This window comes from Macaca fascicularis, chromosome 2, assembly GCF_037993035.2.
Source record: "Macaca fascicularis isolate 582-1 chromosome 2, T2T-MFA8v1.1".
In the NCBI taxonomy this organism is placed as follows: domain Eukaryota; kingdom Metazoa; phylum Chordata; class Mammalia; order Primates; family Cercopithecidae; genus Macaca; species Macaca fascicularis.
The window spans coordinates 99,271,470-99,292,502 of record NC_088376.1 but is presented as its reverse complement, the minus strand read 5'-3'; the positions used below and the strand labels follow the sequence as shown (position 1 = coordinate 99,292,502).

At 41.8% G+C, this 21,033-nt stretch overlaps 1 protein-coding gene across 14 annotated transcripts in view; it reads right to left on the bottom strand.

Moving 5' to 3' along the window:
* The window catches only part of GOLGA4 (golgin A4), a 119,919-nt gene extending 105,015 nt beyond the window's left edge, over nt 1-14,904 (bottom strand). For all 14 annotated transcript variants that reach the window (XM_005546640.4, XM_005546641.4, XM_045386480.2 and 11 more), the window contains exons 1-2: nt 14,551-14,904; nt 6,018-6,107 (exon numbers count right to left, since the gene is read on the bottom strand). In XM_005546640.4, coding sequence (XP_005546697.3) covers nt 6,018-6,107; nt 14,551-14,622 — 162 coding nt within the window. In that variant the 5' untranslated portion in view covers nt 14,623-14,904. The remainder of the gene's footprint in view (nt 1-6,017; nt 6,108-14,550) is intronic.
* Nucleotides 14,905-21,033: the final 6,129 nt, after the last annotated feature.

Below are 21,033 nucleotides of genomic sequence, written 5' to 3'. Positions count from 1 at the left end.
CAGCAAATGACAAAGCCAGGATGTAAACTTAGGCTGAATCCAGGTAACACCAAAAACCATCCTTTCCTCATCAGTCTATTCCAGGTCTTATTCTAAACTAATACAGTATATAGATTTTTACTCCCTTAAAAAAAAATCATTAGACTCAGTTATAAAAAGAAAGTAGATACATGCTACAACACAAAAGAATCTTGAAAACATTAAGCTAAGTAAAAGTGGTCAGACACAGGCCGGGCGCGGTGGCTCAAGCCTGTAATCCCAGCACTTTGGGAGGCCGAGACGGGCGGATCACGAGGTCAGGAGATGGAGACCATCCTGGCTAACACAGTGAAACCCCGTCTCTACTCAAAATACAAAAACTTAGCCGGGCGAGGTGGCAGGCGCCTGTAGTCCCAGCTACTCGGGAGGCTGAGGCAGGAGAATGGCGTAAACCCGGGAGGCGGAGCTTGCAGTGAGCTGAGATCCGGCCACTGCACTCCAGCCTGGGTGACAGAGCGAGACTCCGTCTCAAAAAAAAAAAAAAAAAAAAAAAAAAAAGTGGTCAGACACAAAAGGTAACATATCAAATGATTCCATTTATATGAAATATCCAGAAAAGGTAAATCCATTAAGACAGAAAGCAAATTAATGGTTGCCAGGGGTTGGAGGAAGGAGGAATGGGAATGACTGCTTAATCAGCGTGGGGTTTCATTTTGGGGTGATGGAAATGTTATGGAACTAGATAGACGTGCTGAATGTACAACACTGGGAATGTACTAAATGCTACCTGTTTGCTTTAAATGGTTAATTTATGTTATATGAATTTAAACTCAATTAAAAAAAAAATCAGGGTCCCTTGAGCCTAAGAGTTGGAGGCCAGCCAGAGCAACATAGTGTGAGACCCTATCTCTGAAAAAGTCCAGGTCCAATCTGGAGTGGGGCAGAGGATAGGAGGATGTTAGCTTCATTTGCTCTAGTTAATCCCTTACAGGATCCTACATTACATATTGCTCTAAAGCAACCCAGACCTAGGAAAGCAAAAAAGATTAACCTCAAACAACAAGGACAGGAAGCCCTACTCTGAGGATAGTGGGGCTATGCCTAGGATCACCAGTAGAGAGTGCTATGATCAAACAGACAGATGTGTCATTTGCGCAGGATAGAAGAGTACCCAGAGTAGACTTACGTAGACTTCAGAGTCAATGCAAATTCAGTCTACTCTCCTCTGCCTTCAATGTTTATAATAATAGATTTTTTATGTCCCTCTTTTTTTTTGAGATGAAGTTTTGCTTTTATTGCCCAGGCTGGAGTGCAATGGCACGACCTCGGCTCACACTGCAACCTCTGCCTCCTGAGTTCAAGCGATTCTCCTGCCTTAGCCTCCCGAATAGCTGGGAGTATGGTATTGAATCAAAGACAAAGAGAACAGTGGAACAGAATACAGAAAGCTCAGAAAAAAAGCCACTCAAATATGGACATGAATATAAAGCGTGAATGTAAAACGATACTCATTAAGACAGTGTGGTATCAAAGACAAAGAGAACAATGGAACAGAACAGAGAACTCCGGAACAAAGCCACTCAAATATGGACATATGGACACAATTAATGAAAAAATGTACAACAGTAAAGCAGTGTAAAAAAGATGAGACAACTGGATAAACATATTGGAGGCGATGAAACTTGATCCCTACTTCACACCATATTGAAAAATCATTTCCCGGGCTCAAGGGATCCTCCTGCCTCAGCCTCCTGAGTAGCTGGGACTACAGGTGCACACCACTGTGCCTGGCTTGGATTTATTTTAAGTGTTAAGTGTTTTTTTTTCTGTTTGTTTGTTTGTTTTGGCCCTGTGTGATGATTCATGCCTGTAATCCCAGCACTTTACAAGGCCGAGGTGGATGGATCACTTGAGCTCAGGCGGTTGAAGCTGTGGAGTGCTGAGATTGTGACACTACGCTTCAATCTGGGCAACAGAGTGAGACCCTGTCTCAAAAGACAAAAAAATGCTTTTTTTTTTTTTTTTTTGGAAGAAAAATGTGGAAATTTAGCTCAAAACATAAATATTTGTCCATAGCAACAGTAGACACAGTAAGGTCTACATATCTAGAATGCTTAGGTAGTAGAATGGTTTCATTAAGTTAATTTCCTTGTCAATTAAAAAAAGGTTTTGCCTTTTTCTCTACTGCTGAAAATACTAACATGTCTACTTTCCTGTGTTGGTAAATATTGTATATAAACCCAAATAAATCTGTCTTTGTTTGGAGTGCCTTAGGCTTCTTTATAAAAGGGACACAAAGGCCGGGCGTGGTGGCTCACACCTGTAATCCCAGCACTTTGGGAGGCCGAGGCAGGTGGATCACCTGAGGTCAGAAGTTCAATACCAGCCTGGCCAACATGGTGAAATTCTGTCTCTACTAAAAATACAAAAAGTTAGCTGGGCATGGTGGTGGGTGCCTGTAATCCCAGTTAATCGGGAGAATGAGGCAGGGAGAATTGCTTGAACCTGGGAGGCGGAGGCTGCAGTGAGCTGAGATCGCACCACTGCACTCCAGCCTGGGTGACAGAGTGAGACTTCATCTCAAAAAATAATAATAGTAATAATGATGATGATGACAAGAAAACAAACCTATAAGGATTTTGACTGGGATTGCACTGAGTCTATAGATTAGTTTGGAGAAAAACTTAACATTGCAAATCAAACTTTATCATCTTTTTAGTATTATAAATAGCTTACTACAATAAGCCTTGCGGATATACATTTAAAATGCTATTGTTCTACAGGACAGATTTCTAGAAATGGGATTTCTAGATAATAGGGTATAAGCTAATTTAAAAATTGTAAAAATACGGCCCGGCACAGTGGCTCGCACCCGTAATCCCAGCACTTTGGGAGGCTGAGGCGGGCAGATCACAAGGCCAAGAGATTGAGACCATCCTCAGCAACATGGTAAAACTCCGTCTCAAGTAAAAATACAAAAAATTAGCTGGGCGTGGTGGCGCCCACCTGTAGTCTCAGCTACTCAGGAGGCTGAGGCAGGAGAACCACTTGAACCTGGGAGGCGGAGGTTGCAGTGAGCCAAGACCGCACCCCTGAACTGCAGCCTGGCGAAAGAACAAGACTCCGTCTCAAAAAAAAAAAAATTGTAAAAATACATACAAATTGTCCTGATGGGGATTACTTTAAAACAATTAAAAAAACAAAACAAAACACCTTTATTTAGATGTTGAGAGCAAAATAAACAAAAGGTACATAGTACAGTTTTTACACTCAAAGTTCTTGTCACATACGTTATATCCTTGGTGCATATACTGAAATGATCTGATAAAGTTGCATAAAAGTACAGAGTATATACACAGTCTCCTGAGATCTTATTTTCTTAAGCATTACTTACGTTATTGCATTTACAATTTCAAATACAATATTGTTGAACTCAGTTTATACATATAACCAATTCGAATGAAAGCTGCAGTACTGAGTTGTAATGTTTTTGCAATCAGTATTAATGGCATCATTTCTATACTCCGCATATTGATTGACATTATAGTATATTAGTTTGCATACAATAAAGTGAAACACTGAAAATAGTGCAGAATTATGCTGATTGCTACCATTGCTTTTTTTTTTTTTTTGAGACAGAGTCTCGCTCTGTCGCCCAGGCTAGAGAGCAGTGGCACAATCTCAGTTCACTGCAACCTCCACCTCCTAGGTTCAAGCGATTCTCCTGCCTCAGCCTCCCAAATAGCTGGGATTACAGGCACGTGCACCGCACCCGGCTGACGGCTACCACTGCTTTTTAAAAATACTTTTTAAAAATCTAGGATGCTTTAAAACAATTTAATTGAATATACTGTTACAAAATAATTATTTCTGAAAGATTTGGTTTTAGTACTCTTTTACAATCGATCAAGTCAGCTAAAGGTTATTTCTTTCTTTCTAAATTTTAACAATCCTAGCTAAGAGATGGTTTCGGATAGAATGACAAAGCATTGTCATCACTTCATCTCCTTGCTTTTTAAGCTTTTTTGACAACTTTAACAGGTACTTTGGACCACAGAGTGCAATGTAAACCTTACTTCAACTTATTTTATAATAAAGGATTTTTCAATTATATAAAGTTTTTTATTAAAAGGACATTAATTTTTTATCATCTCCCTCCACCCTATCTGGTTTCTCATTTTGTTAAACTTCTAAGATAGAAGGTACTGTCAGGGATGGGACATAGATGGGACCCAGGCGTTTTTTTTTTTTCTTTTTTCAAGTAAGCCTAGGTCTTACTGTGTCACCCAGACGAGCGCAATCATGGCTCACTGCAGCTTTGACTTCCAAGGCTCAAGTGATCCTCCTGCCTTAGCCTCCTGAGTAGCTGGGACCACACAGGTGCATGCCACCATAACTGGCTAATTTTATTTTATTTTTTTTTGTAGAAACAGGGTCTCACTCTGTTGCCCAGGCTGGTCTCAAATTCCTGGACTCGAGCAATCCTCCTGTCTTGGTCTCCCAAAGTGCTGGGATTACAGGCATGAGCCACCACACTTGGCCTAAAACTAAGAACTTCTGTTCATCAAAGGACATCGTTAAGAAAATGAATGGCAAGCCAGAGTGGGAAGATATCTGCAAGATATATATTCAACAAAAAACTCCTATGTATTCTATATTTTTTAAAAACTCCTACAAATCAATTTTTAAAAAAGATAATCCAACAGAAAAATGGGCAAGGGACTTAAGCACTCACAAAAGAAGACATCAAATGGCCAATAAACAGATGAAAATGCTCAATCTTGTTAGTTATCAGAGAATGCAAATTAAAACTAAAATGAAAGACCACCACCAGAACAGCTGAAATGAAAAAGACTGTTTTCCAGCATATTTACACAGAGTAGAAAAATAAAGACTCTCAAAAATATAGGGCAAAAGCAACTTTCATAAGCTCCTGGTGGGAATTTAAATTTCTACAACCACTCTGGAAAACCATCAGCATTATCTTCTTAAGTGTTAAAATAGAGCAGTGATTCTACTCCAAAGTACATACCAACAGAAATGCAGGTACATGTACACCAAAAGAAATGTACAATAATGTTGATGGCAACCTAATTCATAGTAGCCAAAACCTGCGGACAACCCAAATGTTTAACTACAATGTCTACATTTAGAAAGCATATTTAAGAGGTAAAACTATTTTAAAAAAAAAAAAAAAAAAAGGAAGCAAGCAAATACCAAAAATTCAGGATGGTGGTAATCCTTCAGGGGGAAAGAGGGAGCACTACAGTGCTGACAGTGTTCCTTTGCTTGACCTGGGAGGATTCACTTCATGATTAATTTGCTGATCTCTGTACATTTATGTTTTACCTTCTTTTTGTACATGTGTTACACTTCACAGAAAAACAAAGTTGGAAATAATGAGTTTTAATGCCAGCTGCTGGTTACACGGAATAAGTTCAATAAGTTACTTCTCAGTTTCCACTCACCAGCTTGAAAAAATGATGCTATGTTGAACAAATTTATCAAATTATTCTGAAAACTTCAACTATTAAATCCAGAATGTATTATCCTCTCAAATTAAGGTTCTCAACAAACCAAGTTTACAAAGCATAACTGGAAGAATCACTTGAGCCCAGGAGTTCAAGACCAGCCTGAGCAACACAGTGGGACCCCATCTACAAAAAATTTAAACATTAGCCAGGCATGGTGGCATATGCCTATAGTCCCAGCTACCCAGGAGGCTGAAGTTAGAGCATCACTTGAACCCAGAAGGTCAAGGCTGCAATGAGTAGTGATGGTGCCACTGCACTCTAGCCTGGGTGACTGAACCAGATCCAGTCTCAAAAACATACATACATACATATATAAATACATACATACATAAATCATAACTGCTATTTGTGAAAAAAAAGACTAATTGTGTTACTAATAACTCTACCTAGGAATTAAATAGCTGACTTGTCAAAATAGTTTCCCATTTTGTTATCAACAGCATTACATTTTAGATTAATTAGTTTATTGTGAGAGGTATACTAGAAAAATAATTCCAAACTTACCTCTCTATTGGGTGTACCTTCATCAAGTTGCTCTGTAAATGAAGATGTCCTGCTCCTCGTTCTTGTTGGTGTTGAAGAATTGGAGGAAGCCTAGATTTAAAAATTATTGCACAAATTAGCAAGACTATATTGACTAGTGAACTATGTACTAGGTAGTCCTTCTCTCAGTCCATGCCCAAAGAATTCAGTGAAAGAAAGGAAAAGAGCAAAAACATGAAAAGCAGAAAAGGATAACAAATAATCAACTAGAAAACCCAGGCTACCTACCAGATCCCTGGCCTAACTCTGCCACCAACTAGAACTATGATCTTAGCTACATGAACTTTTTGAGGACTATGTGTCTCCATATATATAAAATAAAGTCATGATACTAATGTAAGATGATAATATTAGAGAAAACTGAAGCCAGGTGAGGGGTACATAAAAACTCTCTGCACTACCTTTATAACTTTTTTGTAAACCAAAATTATTCCAAAATTAGAAGTTCATCAAAAAAAGGCTGCCAATTCAATCTTTAAGATCCCTTCTACCTTCTAGCTCTAACATTCAATAGTATGAAATGCAGATAAACAGCACTTGCCCACCTAATTAATGGCCTTGCTTTGAGCCTACCTTGAATACCACTGCTAAATACTGAGATGCTATTCCATTTAGCTCTGTAATTGACAGCCTGACTCCTATAATCCTCAATGCAAAACAACTCAGGAGAAACGGCTCAAAATTTAAACTAGGGGTCTGGGGTCTACTCTAAGGTGACCTAAAAACAACCCTAGAAGTATAAAACCAAAACTTCGAGATCCCCCTACACCCACAGCAAAATAGATCTGAACTCAGCTCTATTTTGAGAAATGAATGAGTCATGATACCTTACCTCTTTTTGTAGTCTGCACTTTACAAAAGGTAGTTAATAAATATTTGTCAAATAAATGAATGAATGAATGAATAAACAAATGGAACTCTGGTCGGTCGTATCTGTGCACAAATTGCTGTGGCTAGGGTGGAACTGAGAGGTTGTGAGGAATAGTATACAAACATACACATACTCTATATACACATATATACACACATATACACATACTCTATATACACATATATACATCTAGACAGACATACGTATTTAGCTTATGATAAAAGTAACATTTTGCGGCCGGGCGCGGTGGCACAAGCCTGTAATCCCAGCACTTTGGGAGGCCGAGACCGGCGGATCATGAGGTCAGGAGATCGAGACCATCCTGGCTAACCCAGTGAAACCCCGTCTCTACTAAAAAATACAAAAAACTAGCCGGGCGAGGCGGCGGGCGCCTGTAGTCCCAGCTACTCGGGAGGCTGAGGCAGGAGAATGGCGTGAACCCGGGAGGCGGAGCTTGCAGTGAGCTGAGATCCGGCCACTGCACTCCAGCCTGGGCGACAGACCGAGACTCCGTCTCAAAAAAAAAAAAAAAAAAAAAAAGTAACATTTTGCATCAGGATAGACATTCAATAAATGTTGGGACAACTGGCCATCTATATGGGGCAAGACACACATATCAGATTCTTCATATTTAAGCTATATTAAAGATTTAAGTTTTTTTAAATTGAAATACAAAAAATACAAGAGTCTATTTCTACAAACTCTGAATGGGAAAGAGATTTTTACGTGAAAAACAAATCAAAGCAGCAGTTTAATTGGGAGGTGAGGAAAAGCATCTACAAATATGACAAAAGTTTAATAACCTTTTTTCTATAAATAGCTCTTATAAGTCCATAAGTTAGAACTCAGAAAACTTACTAACCCAATCTTCTTTTTATCTGAGACAGGGTAACCTGAGCTCCACCAATGAAACACATGAGACTTCGAGTCATAAGTGAGTGATGTGAAAAAACAGACATGCGAATAAAGTTCATCATCTGATGACAATGGAGACAGAAGTTCATGCATCCACGCAGATATAAGCTGTGAAGTGAAAGACGCGATGCCGGTGCCAAGATGAAGCAGCTGCAACACAGAGCAGTCTCCCCAGTATAACTGAACATAGCAATCAGCTCAGACTTTTAGGACCTCAAGGAAATTCTGTAGGCAAAAGAGTCTTCAATAAATTCTTTTTCTGCTTAGATTGACTACGTTTTTGTTGCTTACAAGTAAGAACTCAAACACCTTCTAAAAGATGAACCAGAAAAATCAATACAACAGATGAAATTAGCTATGTGCAGAAGTCACTTTCAGGGATGAGATATCCTCTCCCACCAAAGACAAAGCAGGAAGAATAAGGACTTAAAAATATAAACAAGAGTGGTGGCGCATGCCTGTAATCCCAGGTACTCAGGAGGCTGAGACAGGAGAATTGCTCGAACCCAGGAGGCAGAGGTTGCAGTGAGCTGAGATTGCGCTACTACGCTCCAGCCTGGGTGACCCAGCAAGACTCTATCTCAAAAAAAAAAGTATATAAACAAGAAAATTAATGAATGTGAAATAAAGTTGAAGCCTTATCAATGGTTTAAATGTCTAGAAAATATGTGACTAAAAGTCAACACTCCATTTAGAAAACAGCGAGGGAAAGCACAGTCACTGTGTAGTGTTAATCTCAGTCTTGGAGATAATTTGAGCCTACCTTGAACACCACATTCAAATTACAAATGTTCAAAGAACATCAGAAATAGCTTTCATTAAAGCTGAGATAAATTCAGTAAACCCTTCCCACACCTAGAGCCATAATTTGCAAACCTTGCCAGCGCCAGCTTCAAAGGCTGTAGGTGCCTCAAAGGCTGCCACTATGGGGGCAGTCTTTTGTATCTATGTATTTATAAATGATTATATGTAAGAACTCCTTTAATAAAATGGTCACTGGGTGATAAAAACTTAGAAAAGTAATTAGAAAAGTACTACTAGACTACAGGAAATATCTCTTGACTAATCAACTCTGTTGTGATTCCATCAAGTCTAAGATTCAGCTTTTTTATTAATTCAGCTTTCCAAATATCCAGATGCCAGGAAAGGGCTACCTTAGACAGTGACCTTCCAACTGCTTTAAAAGTATACCTCACTGCAAATCTTAAAAACTGGCATTATGTCTTACACCTTGGCCTCATATGTTCTAATCAGTAACTGAGAGCCTCATCAGCTCTGGAGAAACTGACAAAAAATCAAACAACGGGGTTTACAAAGTTTAACAGGTTCTAAAACATACTCTCCCCAGAAAAGTAGTACTATGTGGCAAAACGTGGCCTGATGGCTTGTTGATCTTCCTCCAGAGTTGTAAGAGTAAGGATTATACGGGAAAATGGATGTGAGTATAAAGTATAAAACAGTGCATAAAGAACTAACTACTTGAGCATTTGTCCCAGGTGCCGGGTTCCTTAATGGGCTATCCTCACTTCAAGATATAAAGGGATTTAGGTTCCTTCAAACCAAACTTGAGCTGATTAATTGCAATAGCCATAAGAAATCTGAGTCAGCTTTCTAAGCTGCTAACCAAAAAACCTGACAGCTACATCCAGACCCACAATTAATATTTTATTGCTCACTACCTAATTATTAACTGACCACAGTTATACTCAATTTCAGTATAAGAAAAACCATTTTGGCCATGCACAGTGGCTTATGCCTATAATTCCAACACTCTGAGAGGCCAAGGCAAAAGGATCACTTGAGGCCAGGAGTTCAAGACAGCCTGAGTAACACAGTAAGGCCCTGACTACAAAAACTTAAAAAAAGAAAAACCATTTTAGTCATTGTAACAGGCAAAATCCTAAGATGACCCCAAATGACCCCTGCCCTGTGAATATAATGAGATATCACTCTCATAATTGTTACATTACAGGGCAAAGGGATTTTAAAGGCATATTTAAGGTTACTGGGTTACTAATCAGTTGACTATGAGTTCATCAAAAGATTACCTGGATAGGTCTAAACTAATTACATAAGCCCTTCAAATATGGGTCTAGAGGGCAGAGAGATGTACTTCTGCTGTTCTGAAGAAAGCAAAATGCCTACACGGGCACGTGGCAAGGAGCTGCTGGTAGCCTCTAGGAGCTGAAAGTGGTCAGCAAGAAATGAAGGCCCCAGTCCTATAACCAGAAAGGATTGAATTCTACCACAACCATGTGAGCATACAAAAGGGTCCTGAGCTCCCGATGAGAACGCGGCTTGGACAACATATTGATTTTAGCCTTGCAAGACCCTGAGCAGGCCGGGCGCGGTGGCTCAAGCCTGTAATCCCAGCACTTTGGGAGGCCGAGACGGGCGGATCACGAGGTCAGGAGATCGAGACCATCCTGGCTAACACAGTGAAACCCCGTCTCTACTAAAAAATACAAAAAACTAGCCGGGCGAGGTGGCGGGCGCCTGTAGTCCCAACTACTTGGGAGGCTGAGGCAGGAGAATGGCGTGAACCCGGGAGGCGGAGCTTGCAGTGAGCTGAGATCCGGCCACTGCACTCCAGCCCGGGTGGCAGAGACTCCATCTCAAAAAAAAAAAAAAAAAAGACCCTGAGCAGAGAACCCAGTTATGCCACGCCAGATTTCTGACCTACAGAACTATAAAATAATAACTGGGTTATTAGGCACTAAGGTTGTGGTAACTTGTTATGCAACATTAGAAAACTAATCCAGTCATCCTTAGGAGGAAGTCTTGAATCCCTTGTCCCTATACCATGACTTTTCATTATCCATCAAGGCTCTACTCAAATGTCACCCTGATCTTCTCCAGAAATGCCTTATTTTGCACAACCACAACACCCTGTACATACCACCATTACACTGAAAGTACTTGTCTCACAACTCCATTGTGTAGGGACTACACAGACCCTTCAAAGCAAATGCAACATCCAGCAGAGGGCCTAGGCATTCACCATTCATAACTAATATCTGGTTCATTTCACTCTCCCTGCAACACCTATGGATTAGTCACGGCAGAGACATAGCCGTTGAATCCTCATCACAGCACTGTTGTAAGTCACTGCCAAACCAATTTGACATCCCAGTTCTAAAAGAGCAGTCAAAGTAACTCAAGGTTAATTCTTCAAATAAACCTTTATATTTTAGGTACCAAACTTATTAAAGCCTTTCATCATGTTCTTAATAAACTCCTTCTGATCTAAATGTTTTCTCTGGGACTCATGCTTTCCCCAGTTTCATGACTGAAACTATTTAGTAAACCTGGATTTACATTAAGGCTATGTCCTTTCAGAAAGGACTCTTTTCCCTGTTATCTGTGGAACTGTTTGCTGGTTTTGTTTTTGTTTTTTAAATTTGTATCACATAAACTATTATTTTGCGGTCTCACTCTAAAAGAGTGAGGTCAGCAGCCATCTCTGAGCTGAGGGAAAAAAATAAGGGATGATTCTGCAGGCGTAAGGAGGGGCCCATATGTTGATTTTTTTAACTTAAATTTTTTATCATGATAAAATATACATAACATAAAATTTACCAGTTTAAACATTTGTAGGTATACAGTTCAGTGGCACGAAGTACATTCACACTGTCGTGGAATCACCACCGTCCATCTCCAGTACATTTTCATCTTTCCATACTAAAACTCTGTACCCACTAAACAGTAACTCCCCATTCTCTCCTCTCTCCAGCCTTTGGCAACAACCATTTTATTTTCTGTCCCTATGAATTTGACTATTCTAGGTACCTCAATTAAGTGGAGTCATGTATTCATCCTTTTGTATCTGTACTTCTATAATTTTTAAGTTTTAGCAGTATTCGAAAAGGCTAAAAATGTTTTAAAATATTGTATTCATATATCCCAAGAAATTACAATGTCTGTATTACTTCTTAATGTTTCTTTCATTGACTTAGTTCTGCAAGGAGTTTAAAAATCCAAAATAGATATTTGTTGTTAAAACGTAATTTTTTTTTTTTTTTTTTGAGACCGAGTCTCACTCTGTCTCCCAGGCGGGAGTGCAGTGGCACGATCTCAGTTCATTGCAACCTCTGCCTCCCAGGTTCAAGCAATTCTGCTGCCTCAGCCTCCAGAGTAGCCAGGATTACAGGTGTGCGCCACCACGCCCCGCTAATTTTTGTACTTTTAGCAGACCTCAGGTGATCTACCCGCCTTGGCCTCCCAAAGTGCTGGGATTACAGGCGTGAGCCACGGTGCCTGGCCAGAAATGGGATTTTGCCATCTTGGCCAGGCTGGTCTTGAACTACTGAGCTCAAGTGATTCGAAGTGCTGGGATTACAGGTGTGAGGCCACCATACCAGGCCACATTTTTTGTTTCTAAGATCGTAACAATTCACAAGCAGGGAGAAAGATATATGGCAGGCAGAAAGGAAGGTTACAAAATAACTATCAAAAGTAGACCACGAATGGCCAGGCGCAGTGGCTCACGCCTGTAATCCCAGCATTTTGGGAGGCCGGGGCTGGCCAATCACCAGAGGTCAGGAGTTCAAGACCAGCCTGGCCAACACAGTGAATATACATATAATCCAAAAGGATTATTTTAAACCTTTTGTACACAAAGTGATTTTATTTGATCCAGATGCCCTGTTTCACCAGAAGCATTAAGCTATAGAAACAGAGCTCTTACATCTTAGCTTGTGACTAGCTTATTACTAAAAACAACCTCTTTGTTAATGAACAAAAACAACTCATTTTCATGAAAAGCTAAACGCTACAAATAAGAAAAAGCACACTCAGTAATTCACCAGCACCTTAAAGTATATTACTCTTAAACTAGTTTTACCATGTGTATATATAAATACACTTACATACAGATTCTTTTCCCCAAAACTGGGATCACATTTTACCTGCTGCTTCTGTCTTTTAACACAAATATCTTTCTGTGTTAATACTTTTCTGAAGTCTCTAACACTAGCTGCGTAACATCAGGCAAGTTACTTCACCTCTTTGAGCCTCACTCCTTCATCTATAGAGGAGGAATTATAGTATTTTCTACCTCACAGGATTATGTGAGATTAAATAAAATGATCTGCGTAAATACTAAGCAAAATGTCTGGTACATACTAAGGACACAGTAAATGCTGACTTTTTATGGCTGCATAGTAACCTATCAAGCAAAACTAACTACCTGATAAAATTTATTTAACCAATTCTCTATTGGTGGACATTTCTGGCTAGTTTTTAACCTATTAAAACAACATTGACATGAAAATCCATAGAGCTAAATCTTTAATACATCCTAAATTTTCTTAGAATAAATTTCTAGAAATGGAATCCTGGCTCAATTACATTTTATACACTCCCAAATGGAAGTGCCTTACATTCACTAACATGCCCATTTCCTCACATTCCTCATCTCCACCTCACTTTTAAAGTTTATCTTTGTTTCTTAATTAACAGTGTTTTGTAAAATTTTAAAAGACTGCAGTAAATGGTATGAAAAGGACAATCTTTACTACTTAAATTTTAACCACCATTTATACTTGAGAAATGAAGCAACCCTTCAGTGCTGTGTTCTGATGTTTTTCTCAAGCACTGTTTTACTACACATGAGCTTTAAATTTAAAAATAATAACTTCAATTTATAGTTTCCGAATAAACCTAATGCAATCGTTCTATGTTAAGAATTTGGAAATGCCTCCAAGTTAGTCAAAACTCAGCTTTTCTTGCAACCACAAGCAAAGACCAAAAACCCGAAAATTAAGGGACAGATCTGCTCAATCTGTTGCAATTCAAAAAGGCTGGGAAGAAATTAAGCAGAAACCATCATCTTCGCTGTTAAGACCCTGTGCTGCCAGCATCGAAACATCTCCAGTTAACGCTTAGGAAACTGTATCTTTAATACTACTAACACGCCTCCTTTCCCCTGGAAACGCATTTCCTAAAGCAACAGCATTCCTGAAAAACAAACATAACCCTGTCCGCAGAGCAACAAGACTCAAAAAGCAGAGCAGAGTTCTGGACAGGGAGAGTGTCTCCCCCTCCGCCCGCCAGTCCCGGATCAACCAAGTTATGCGAAGTGACTAACTCGTGACAGCCTCGGGCGCTGGACGCCGGCCACGCCGCCACCTCTTTCATGTCCCACCGCTCCTACCAGCAGCCTGACCCAGGATGGCTCTATTCCCCAGCCTTCAATCCCTAGACCTGGGTTTGGATTTAAGAGACTTCCGTCAAGGGTCAGTTGTGCGGGATCCTGGCCATTTCACACAAAATCTCACGATGGGCATGAGAGAGGGGGACACCTCGAGCAGAGATTAGATATCACAAGGGACCCGGGTTTTCCAACCCCGCCCTCATTCCCAGCGTGGGGTCTCAGATGGACGGGGGAACCTCAAATACGGATCAGAAATCAGGTAAGTTCGGAGTCTGGCCTTAAGGAAAAACTCTTAACGGAGATGGGACGTCACGAGGGATCCAGCCACCCCCATCCACTCATTACTGGATGGAGTTTTGCGATGGGAAAATCCAGGTCAGGAGTTACGGGCGACCTGCACCGCCCGGAGCTCCTTCTGGATCCGGAGTTTCGGAAGAGTCCAGGGTTAGGGGTCAAAGGTCACGGAAGAACGCCCCACTCCCCCCGCCTTTTTCGTCCGCGGGCTGGTTCAAGGGGTATCGGGAGCCAGGGGAGGAAAGCTGCGGCCATCGTACCTGACCAGGAGCCAGCGCCTGCTGGAGCTGCTGCTGCTCCTCGCTGATCTTTTGCTTCAGTTTCTTGAACATGGCGCAGCGTACGTAGGGTCCTGAGTGTCAATGAGACCTGAGGGGCGAGAGCCCGGGGAGTCCCGGCCGCGGCGGCTACGGCGACTTCTCTACACCAGGGACCGCGGGGACCCGGCCTCGCCGCCTCCTCCTTGAGCCTGCGGGCAAGTCCGGACACTCGTCCTGAGGATGTCGGCGTCGCCGCCGCCGCGTCTCTTTCTTCCGGGTGCCACTGGCTGGCCTCGGGCCCCCATCCAGCCCCGGGAGCCGCGGCGGCGACGACAACGGCAGCAGGTGAACTGTGCACCAAGGGCGCCTGCGCCGCCTACGTGGAGCTCTCCGAGGCTAACTACGGAGCACCGGAGGGAACAAGCACAATGTCGGGGCCTGCACATGCGCGCTCGGCCTGTCGCTCCCGAACTCACTGCACTGGAGGACACAAGGTTCGGGGCTGCCTGATTTCGTTGCGTGCGGCCCTCGCGGCTCAGAAATGGAGCGAGGGCTAGTCTGAACACCACACTGACTCTCACCTGGGCTTTGGCCCTGCGAAATCAGACGGGGAGAGTACTGCTTCTATTGATGGCAGCAGGGCCGACGGGCCCACTGCAAAGAACACAGGGATGAGCTTCCAGGATGGGAGAAGGGGAGATCCAGAGAACCTGACGCGGGCCCTAATTGATAGTGTACTTTTCTTTAGTAGCTGTAGCTAGGATTCTATGTCTTCGGTTCCAGAGGGGCCCGCTTCCCTTCCCGGAACTCTTCCAGCGTCGGGAAGTCCCTGATACCGGCCGCCAGGGGTCCAAATGTTTTATGCCAATACCGTAAAACCTCAACTGTTTGGACACCTGCTTTATTCTTTTCTTCACCGAAATCGTATATTTCACAAATTCATTCAGAAACCTTTATCAGGCCTTGGAGATTTCACAGCCTAGTGGAAGACACAGATTCCTAATGAGTCCAAATTTACTCCTAACACCTGCAGTCATCCTACAAGATTTTAATGTTTATGTGCCTCATTTATCCAAAACCCGAAGTTTGGCTGCCTGCGAATCCTCAGGTCCAATTTCAGCAACCCACTTTTGCATGCTGTACCTTTGGTATCATCTGAAACTGCTTACATTGAGGCATCAGAATCTAACAGTATATGCTGATCTCCACGTTTTAGCAAATTTTGTTTTCCAGCAATAATAGGGGGAACCTGCTCTCGAGAGTCCATATTCTGATCCCTAAATGTATTAGAGCCAAAGTGGGGCCTGGAACACTGCCTTAACACCTGGGCTAAGTCCTCTTATATCTCATAGTGAACACCTTATGTAAGGGGTCCCCAGCCCCTGGGCCACAAACGAGTACCAGCCCATGGCCTGTTAGGAACCGGGCTACACAGCAAGAAGTGAATCTCTGGCACGCCAGGGAAGTTTAATCTGTATTTACAGCTGCTCCCCAAGGCTCATATTATCGTCCGAGCTCCACCTCCTGTCAGATCAGCTGTGGCGTGAGATTCTCATAGGAGCTGGAACTATTGTGAACTAGGCATGAGAGGGATCTAGGTTGTGTGCTCCTTATGAGAATCTAATGCCTGATGATCTGTCACTGTCTCCCATCACCCCCAGATGGGACCATCTAGTTGCAGGAAAACAAGCTCAGGGCTCCCACCGATTCTGCATTATGGTGAGTTGTATAATCATTTCATTATATATTACAATGCAATAATAATAGAAATAAAGTGCACAATAAATATAATGCATTTGAATTGTCCCAAACCATCCTTCCCCATCCCCCAGCCCCACCCCCAGGAAAAAATTGTTTTCCATGAAACAGGTCCCTGGTACCCAAAAGATTGGGGACCACTGCCTTATATAATTACTGAGTTTTTTTTCTGGGCTGTTTTGTTTTGTTTTTCAAGAGTACTTAACTCTCAGCCGGGCGCAGTGGCTCATGTCTGTAATCCCAGCACTTTAGGAGGCCGAGGAGGGCAGATCATTTGAGGTCAGGAGTTCGAGACCAGCCTGGCCAACATAGTGAAACCCGGTCTCCACTAAAAATACAAAAATTAGCCAGGTGTAGTGGTGCATGCCTGTAATCCAAGCTACTCGGGAGGCTGAGGCAGGAGAATTACTTGAACCCAGGAGGCAGAGGCTGCAGTGAGCTGAGATTGTGCCACTGCACTCCAACCTGGGAGTCAGAATGAGACTCCATCTCAAAATAAAAATAAAAAGAGTACTTAACTCTCAACTGACTGAAGTTCAATAGGCCTTCAGCTGCTCCCAGCTCCGGATGCCCAATAAACATCTTTCTCCCAACTTTCACAATTGTACATCAAAGTTTGCCAATTTTATATGTATAATATATATGCATGTATCTGTGTTTGTACATATATGTGGGCCCTATCAAAGTCAACTACTATAAATAATAAATAAAAAGGATCCAAGATATCACTTAGAGAAAGACATCAGAAGAGTGCTAATTATGTGAAAAGGGGGATAGCTTTGCCAGGACACAAAAAAAGAGACAGGGTTGAAACCCTTCATCACATGTAACACAATGTTGTTAAAACATAAAACCTCCTCACAGCCACATTCTGCTTCACGTCTCTACAAATTAACATTATTTCAGTCACAAAGAGCAGTCTTTCTGACTGCTCTTAATTAAACCTAGAAATTACTCAATTCTTCAGCTCCTCTGGGTGGCACAAATTTGGATACAAATCACCTTCTATAGTGTCAGGTTTTGGCCCACTTCTCAGAATTCTGCACCAATCCAGCTGAAGCACACGGCCTGCCCCTATTTTCTATGTTGGTAATTTGAACTCATTTCCCATCTAGCTGCTCAAGGATTAGCACACCTCACTGCAGAGCAGGACATTTAAAACAGGCTTGCATCTCAATTGTAATGATCAAAGACCTCATGAATTTATTTTCCTAGTGGAACTAGTACCCATCTTTTTCAACACAAAGAAGCAATTCTAATAGTTATAGACCAAGCCTAATTGTCATTCTTCCACCCCTTCCAGTTGCACAAAATGCAAATACTATCTCCATGATTCAGAAAATTTTCAGAATAACATTATTGCTAGGAGTTCAGATTGCTTTCCAAGCCTTAGATAACAAAATAGCATGTCAGAAAATGCTTTTAGTCAAGAACCAATACACATCTGAAACCTTCAACTGATTTCCTACTTTCTGACCACAAATGTGTCATCAGTCCTTTTGCGTCACCACACAATGCATTTTCTTAACCTTTATCAAGAATCCTTGTACCTGCCAACCACAGAGTACAGCATAATGGTTAAGAACACAGTTTTTGGTTTACATAAAAGTTATCCATTTTTAGGCTGGGCGCCGTGGCTCATGCCTGTAATCCCAACCCTTTGGGAAGCCGAGGGGAGTGGATCACCTGAGGTCAGGAATTCAAGACCAGCCTGGCCAACATGGCAAAACTCCGTCTCTAGTAAAAATACAAAAAAAATTAACCAGGTGTGGTGCGGGTGCCTGTAATCCTAGCTACTCAGGAGGCTGAGGCAGGAGAATCGCTTGAACTTGGGAGGCAGAGGTTGCAGTGAGCCGAGATCGTGCCACTGCACTCCAGCCTGGGCAACAGGAACGAAACTCTCTCTCAAAAATAAAACATAAAGTCATCCATTTACTAGTTCTTTAACCTTTGGCACTTAAGCAAACCACAGTATACAAAATCAAATGCCTAAAGGAAACAGGAGGTTCTATGAGTAAAGCATGTATACTAGGATTTCAGACAATGGAAAATGTAGGAAAGTAACAAATGACAGTGTAAACCCATCTAAGAGGATTTTTAAATCAATGCAACGAAACAACTCTTAGAGTAAAATTCAGCCCAAAAGCCAGATTGTGACCTCTGAGTCTTAGCTCTCTGCATTTCATTTTCCTCATCTGTAACATTTTAATAGTATTTCATAGGATTGTTGTGAAGTTCAAATGAGATGATATGCATAAAGCATACAGTTCATAGTAAATGAAACTTTTAAATTCTAAGAGTTTAATTCTCACTCTCCCTCTGTATGTTGAGACCTCCAGCCTACACCTTTCCCCTGAGCTCTAGATCAAGCTTGTCCAACCCGCAGCCCATAGGCTGCATGTGGCACAGGATGGCGCTGCATGTGGCACAGGATGGCTTTGAATGTGGCCCGATACAAATTAATAAACTTTCTGAAAACATTATGAGATTTTTTTGTCATTTTTTTTTTTTTTTTTTTTTTTTTGCTATCAGCTATTGTTAGTGTAGTTTATGTGTGGCCCAAGACAATTCTTCCAGTGTGGTCCGGGGGAGCAAAAAGATTGGACACCCCTGCTCTAGATTATAGCGTCTCCACTGGGCTCTCAGGTTGAGCAGGGTCAAGGACTATGTCTGTCATGCAGCTCAGCCAGTGCTAGTACAGAGCCTGACACTACATTTCTACAGAGTTAGTCTTTTTTTTTTTTTTTTTTTTTTTTTTTGAGACAGAGTCTTACTCTGTTGCCCAGGCTGGAGTACAGTGACACAATTTCGGCTCACTGCAACCTCCACCAAAGGGTTCAAGCGATTCTCCTGCCTCAGCCTCCTGAGTAGCTGGGACTACAGGCCTGCACCACCAAGCCCAGTGCCATCAAGCCTGGCTAATTTTTATATTTTTTAGTAAAGATGGGGTTTCACCACGTTGACCAGACTGGTCTCAAACTCCTGACCTCAAGTGATCCATCCACCTCAGCCTCCCAAAGTGCTGGGATTACAGGAGTGAGCCATCATGCCAGGTTTGTTTTTTTTTTCCCAATACACTGCCAATTGGGGGAAAAAAAAACAGTGAATTAATCTTAATACATCCAATTGCCTTAATGGCCAACTGGGCAACTTCCCTTAATGGCCCTCCTTAATGGCCCATAGGCATCTCACCTTCAATATCTCCAAAAATAAAATCATCTGCTACTATCCTTCTACCATCACCATCAGGCTTGTCACTTCTGTGTTTTCTCTCACCCTCTTGCTGCTTCTCCTTTTCATAAGCTTATTTTTTCATATATATTTTCTACCTTGGCTGGTGTCATCTCCATCTTCCCAGTTACCAAAGCCAAACGTTTGGAAGTCAATCAAGACATCCCTCTCTATACACCACCAGTATCCAGAGAATCACTAAGTCTTGTGTATTTTCCTCTGAAATAGTTCTGAAATCCATCTGCTTTTCTAATTTACCCTGCCACTAGTTTCAATCTTCATTATAGCTTATTTAAATGGCCCCCCAGTTTCCAGTTTTGCTTCTTTCCAATCCATCTTCCACATAGCTGATGTTACTCTCCTGCTGCAACCCCATCAGTGGTCACCCTGTCCTACATGACAGTGTTCGTACTCCCAGGCAGTACTAGAAGCCCTCAGCAGCCTGGCTCCTGCTTTCCCTCTTACTAAACCCTCGCCACTCTTCACACTTCAAAGCTCCAGAAATATCAAATTAACTCAGGGTTCCCTTGGTACATTCTGCTTTTTCTTAAGAGAGAAAGAGAGAGAGACAGGGTCTCACTATGTTGCCCAGGCTAGTCTCCAACACCTGGGCTCAAGTGTTCCACATGCCTCAGCCTCCCTGAAGTTCTGAGATTACAGGTGTGAGCCGCCGCACCCAGCCACATCCTGCTTTTGTTTTATTTTTTGAGACGGTGTCTCACTATGTCACCCAGGCCAGAGTGCAGTGGCATGATCTCGGCTTGCTGCAACCTCTACTTCCCGGGTTCAAGCGATTCTCCTGCCTCAGCCTCCCTAGTAGCTGGGATTATAGGCATGTGCCTCCACGCCCCGCTAATTTTTGTATTTTCAGTAGAGGCAGGGTTTTGCCATGTTGGCCAGGCTGGTCTCGAACTCCTGACCTCAGGTGATCCACCTGCCTCAGCCTCCCAAAGTGCTGGGATTACAGGCGTGAGCCACCATGTCCGGCCCACAACCTGCTTTTATGTACATGCTTGTCTTTCTTTTTTTTTGGTCTACAAATTATACAGAGTAGTTGTGAAAATCGTAATGAGTATGGAAGTACACTCATTGTCCTCCTTGACTGTACCTTTCCTCCTTTTCCACTTTTCTTCTCTACCCTGGACAACGCTGTGCTCTCATTTCATTATCTCTTTCAGGCATTCTCTAATACCACTCCCCAAACCACCCCCAACACATACATACCAGTGGAGTTAATCATACTCTCCTCCATACAGCCTCAGTCTTACATGCTGTTAATGTATGTATCACACTGAATTTTTATCTTCGTTTCTTACAGAAGTAATATGCTCACTGTAACAAAAATAATCTGGTCCCTGCAAATAACCTCTATTAGTAATTCAGTTTTCATTTTTTCAATTTTTCTGTATTTATGAAATATATACATTTAATTGTCTATACATAAAATATATGAAATATATACATTTAATTACTTATACATAAATATATTTAGTT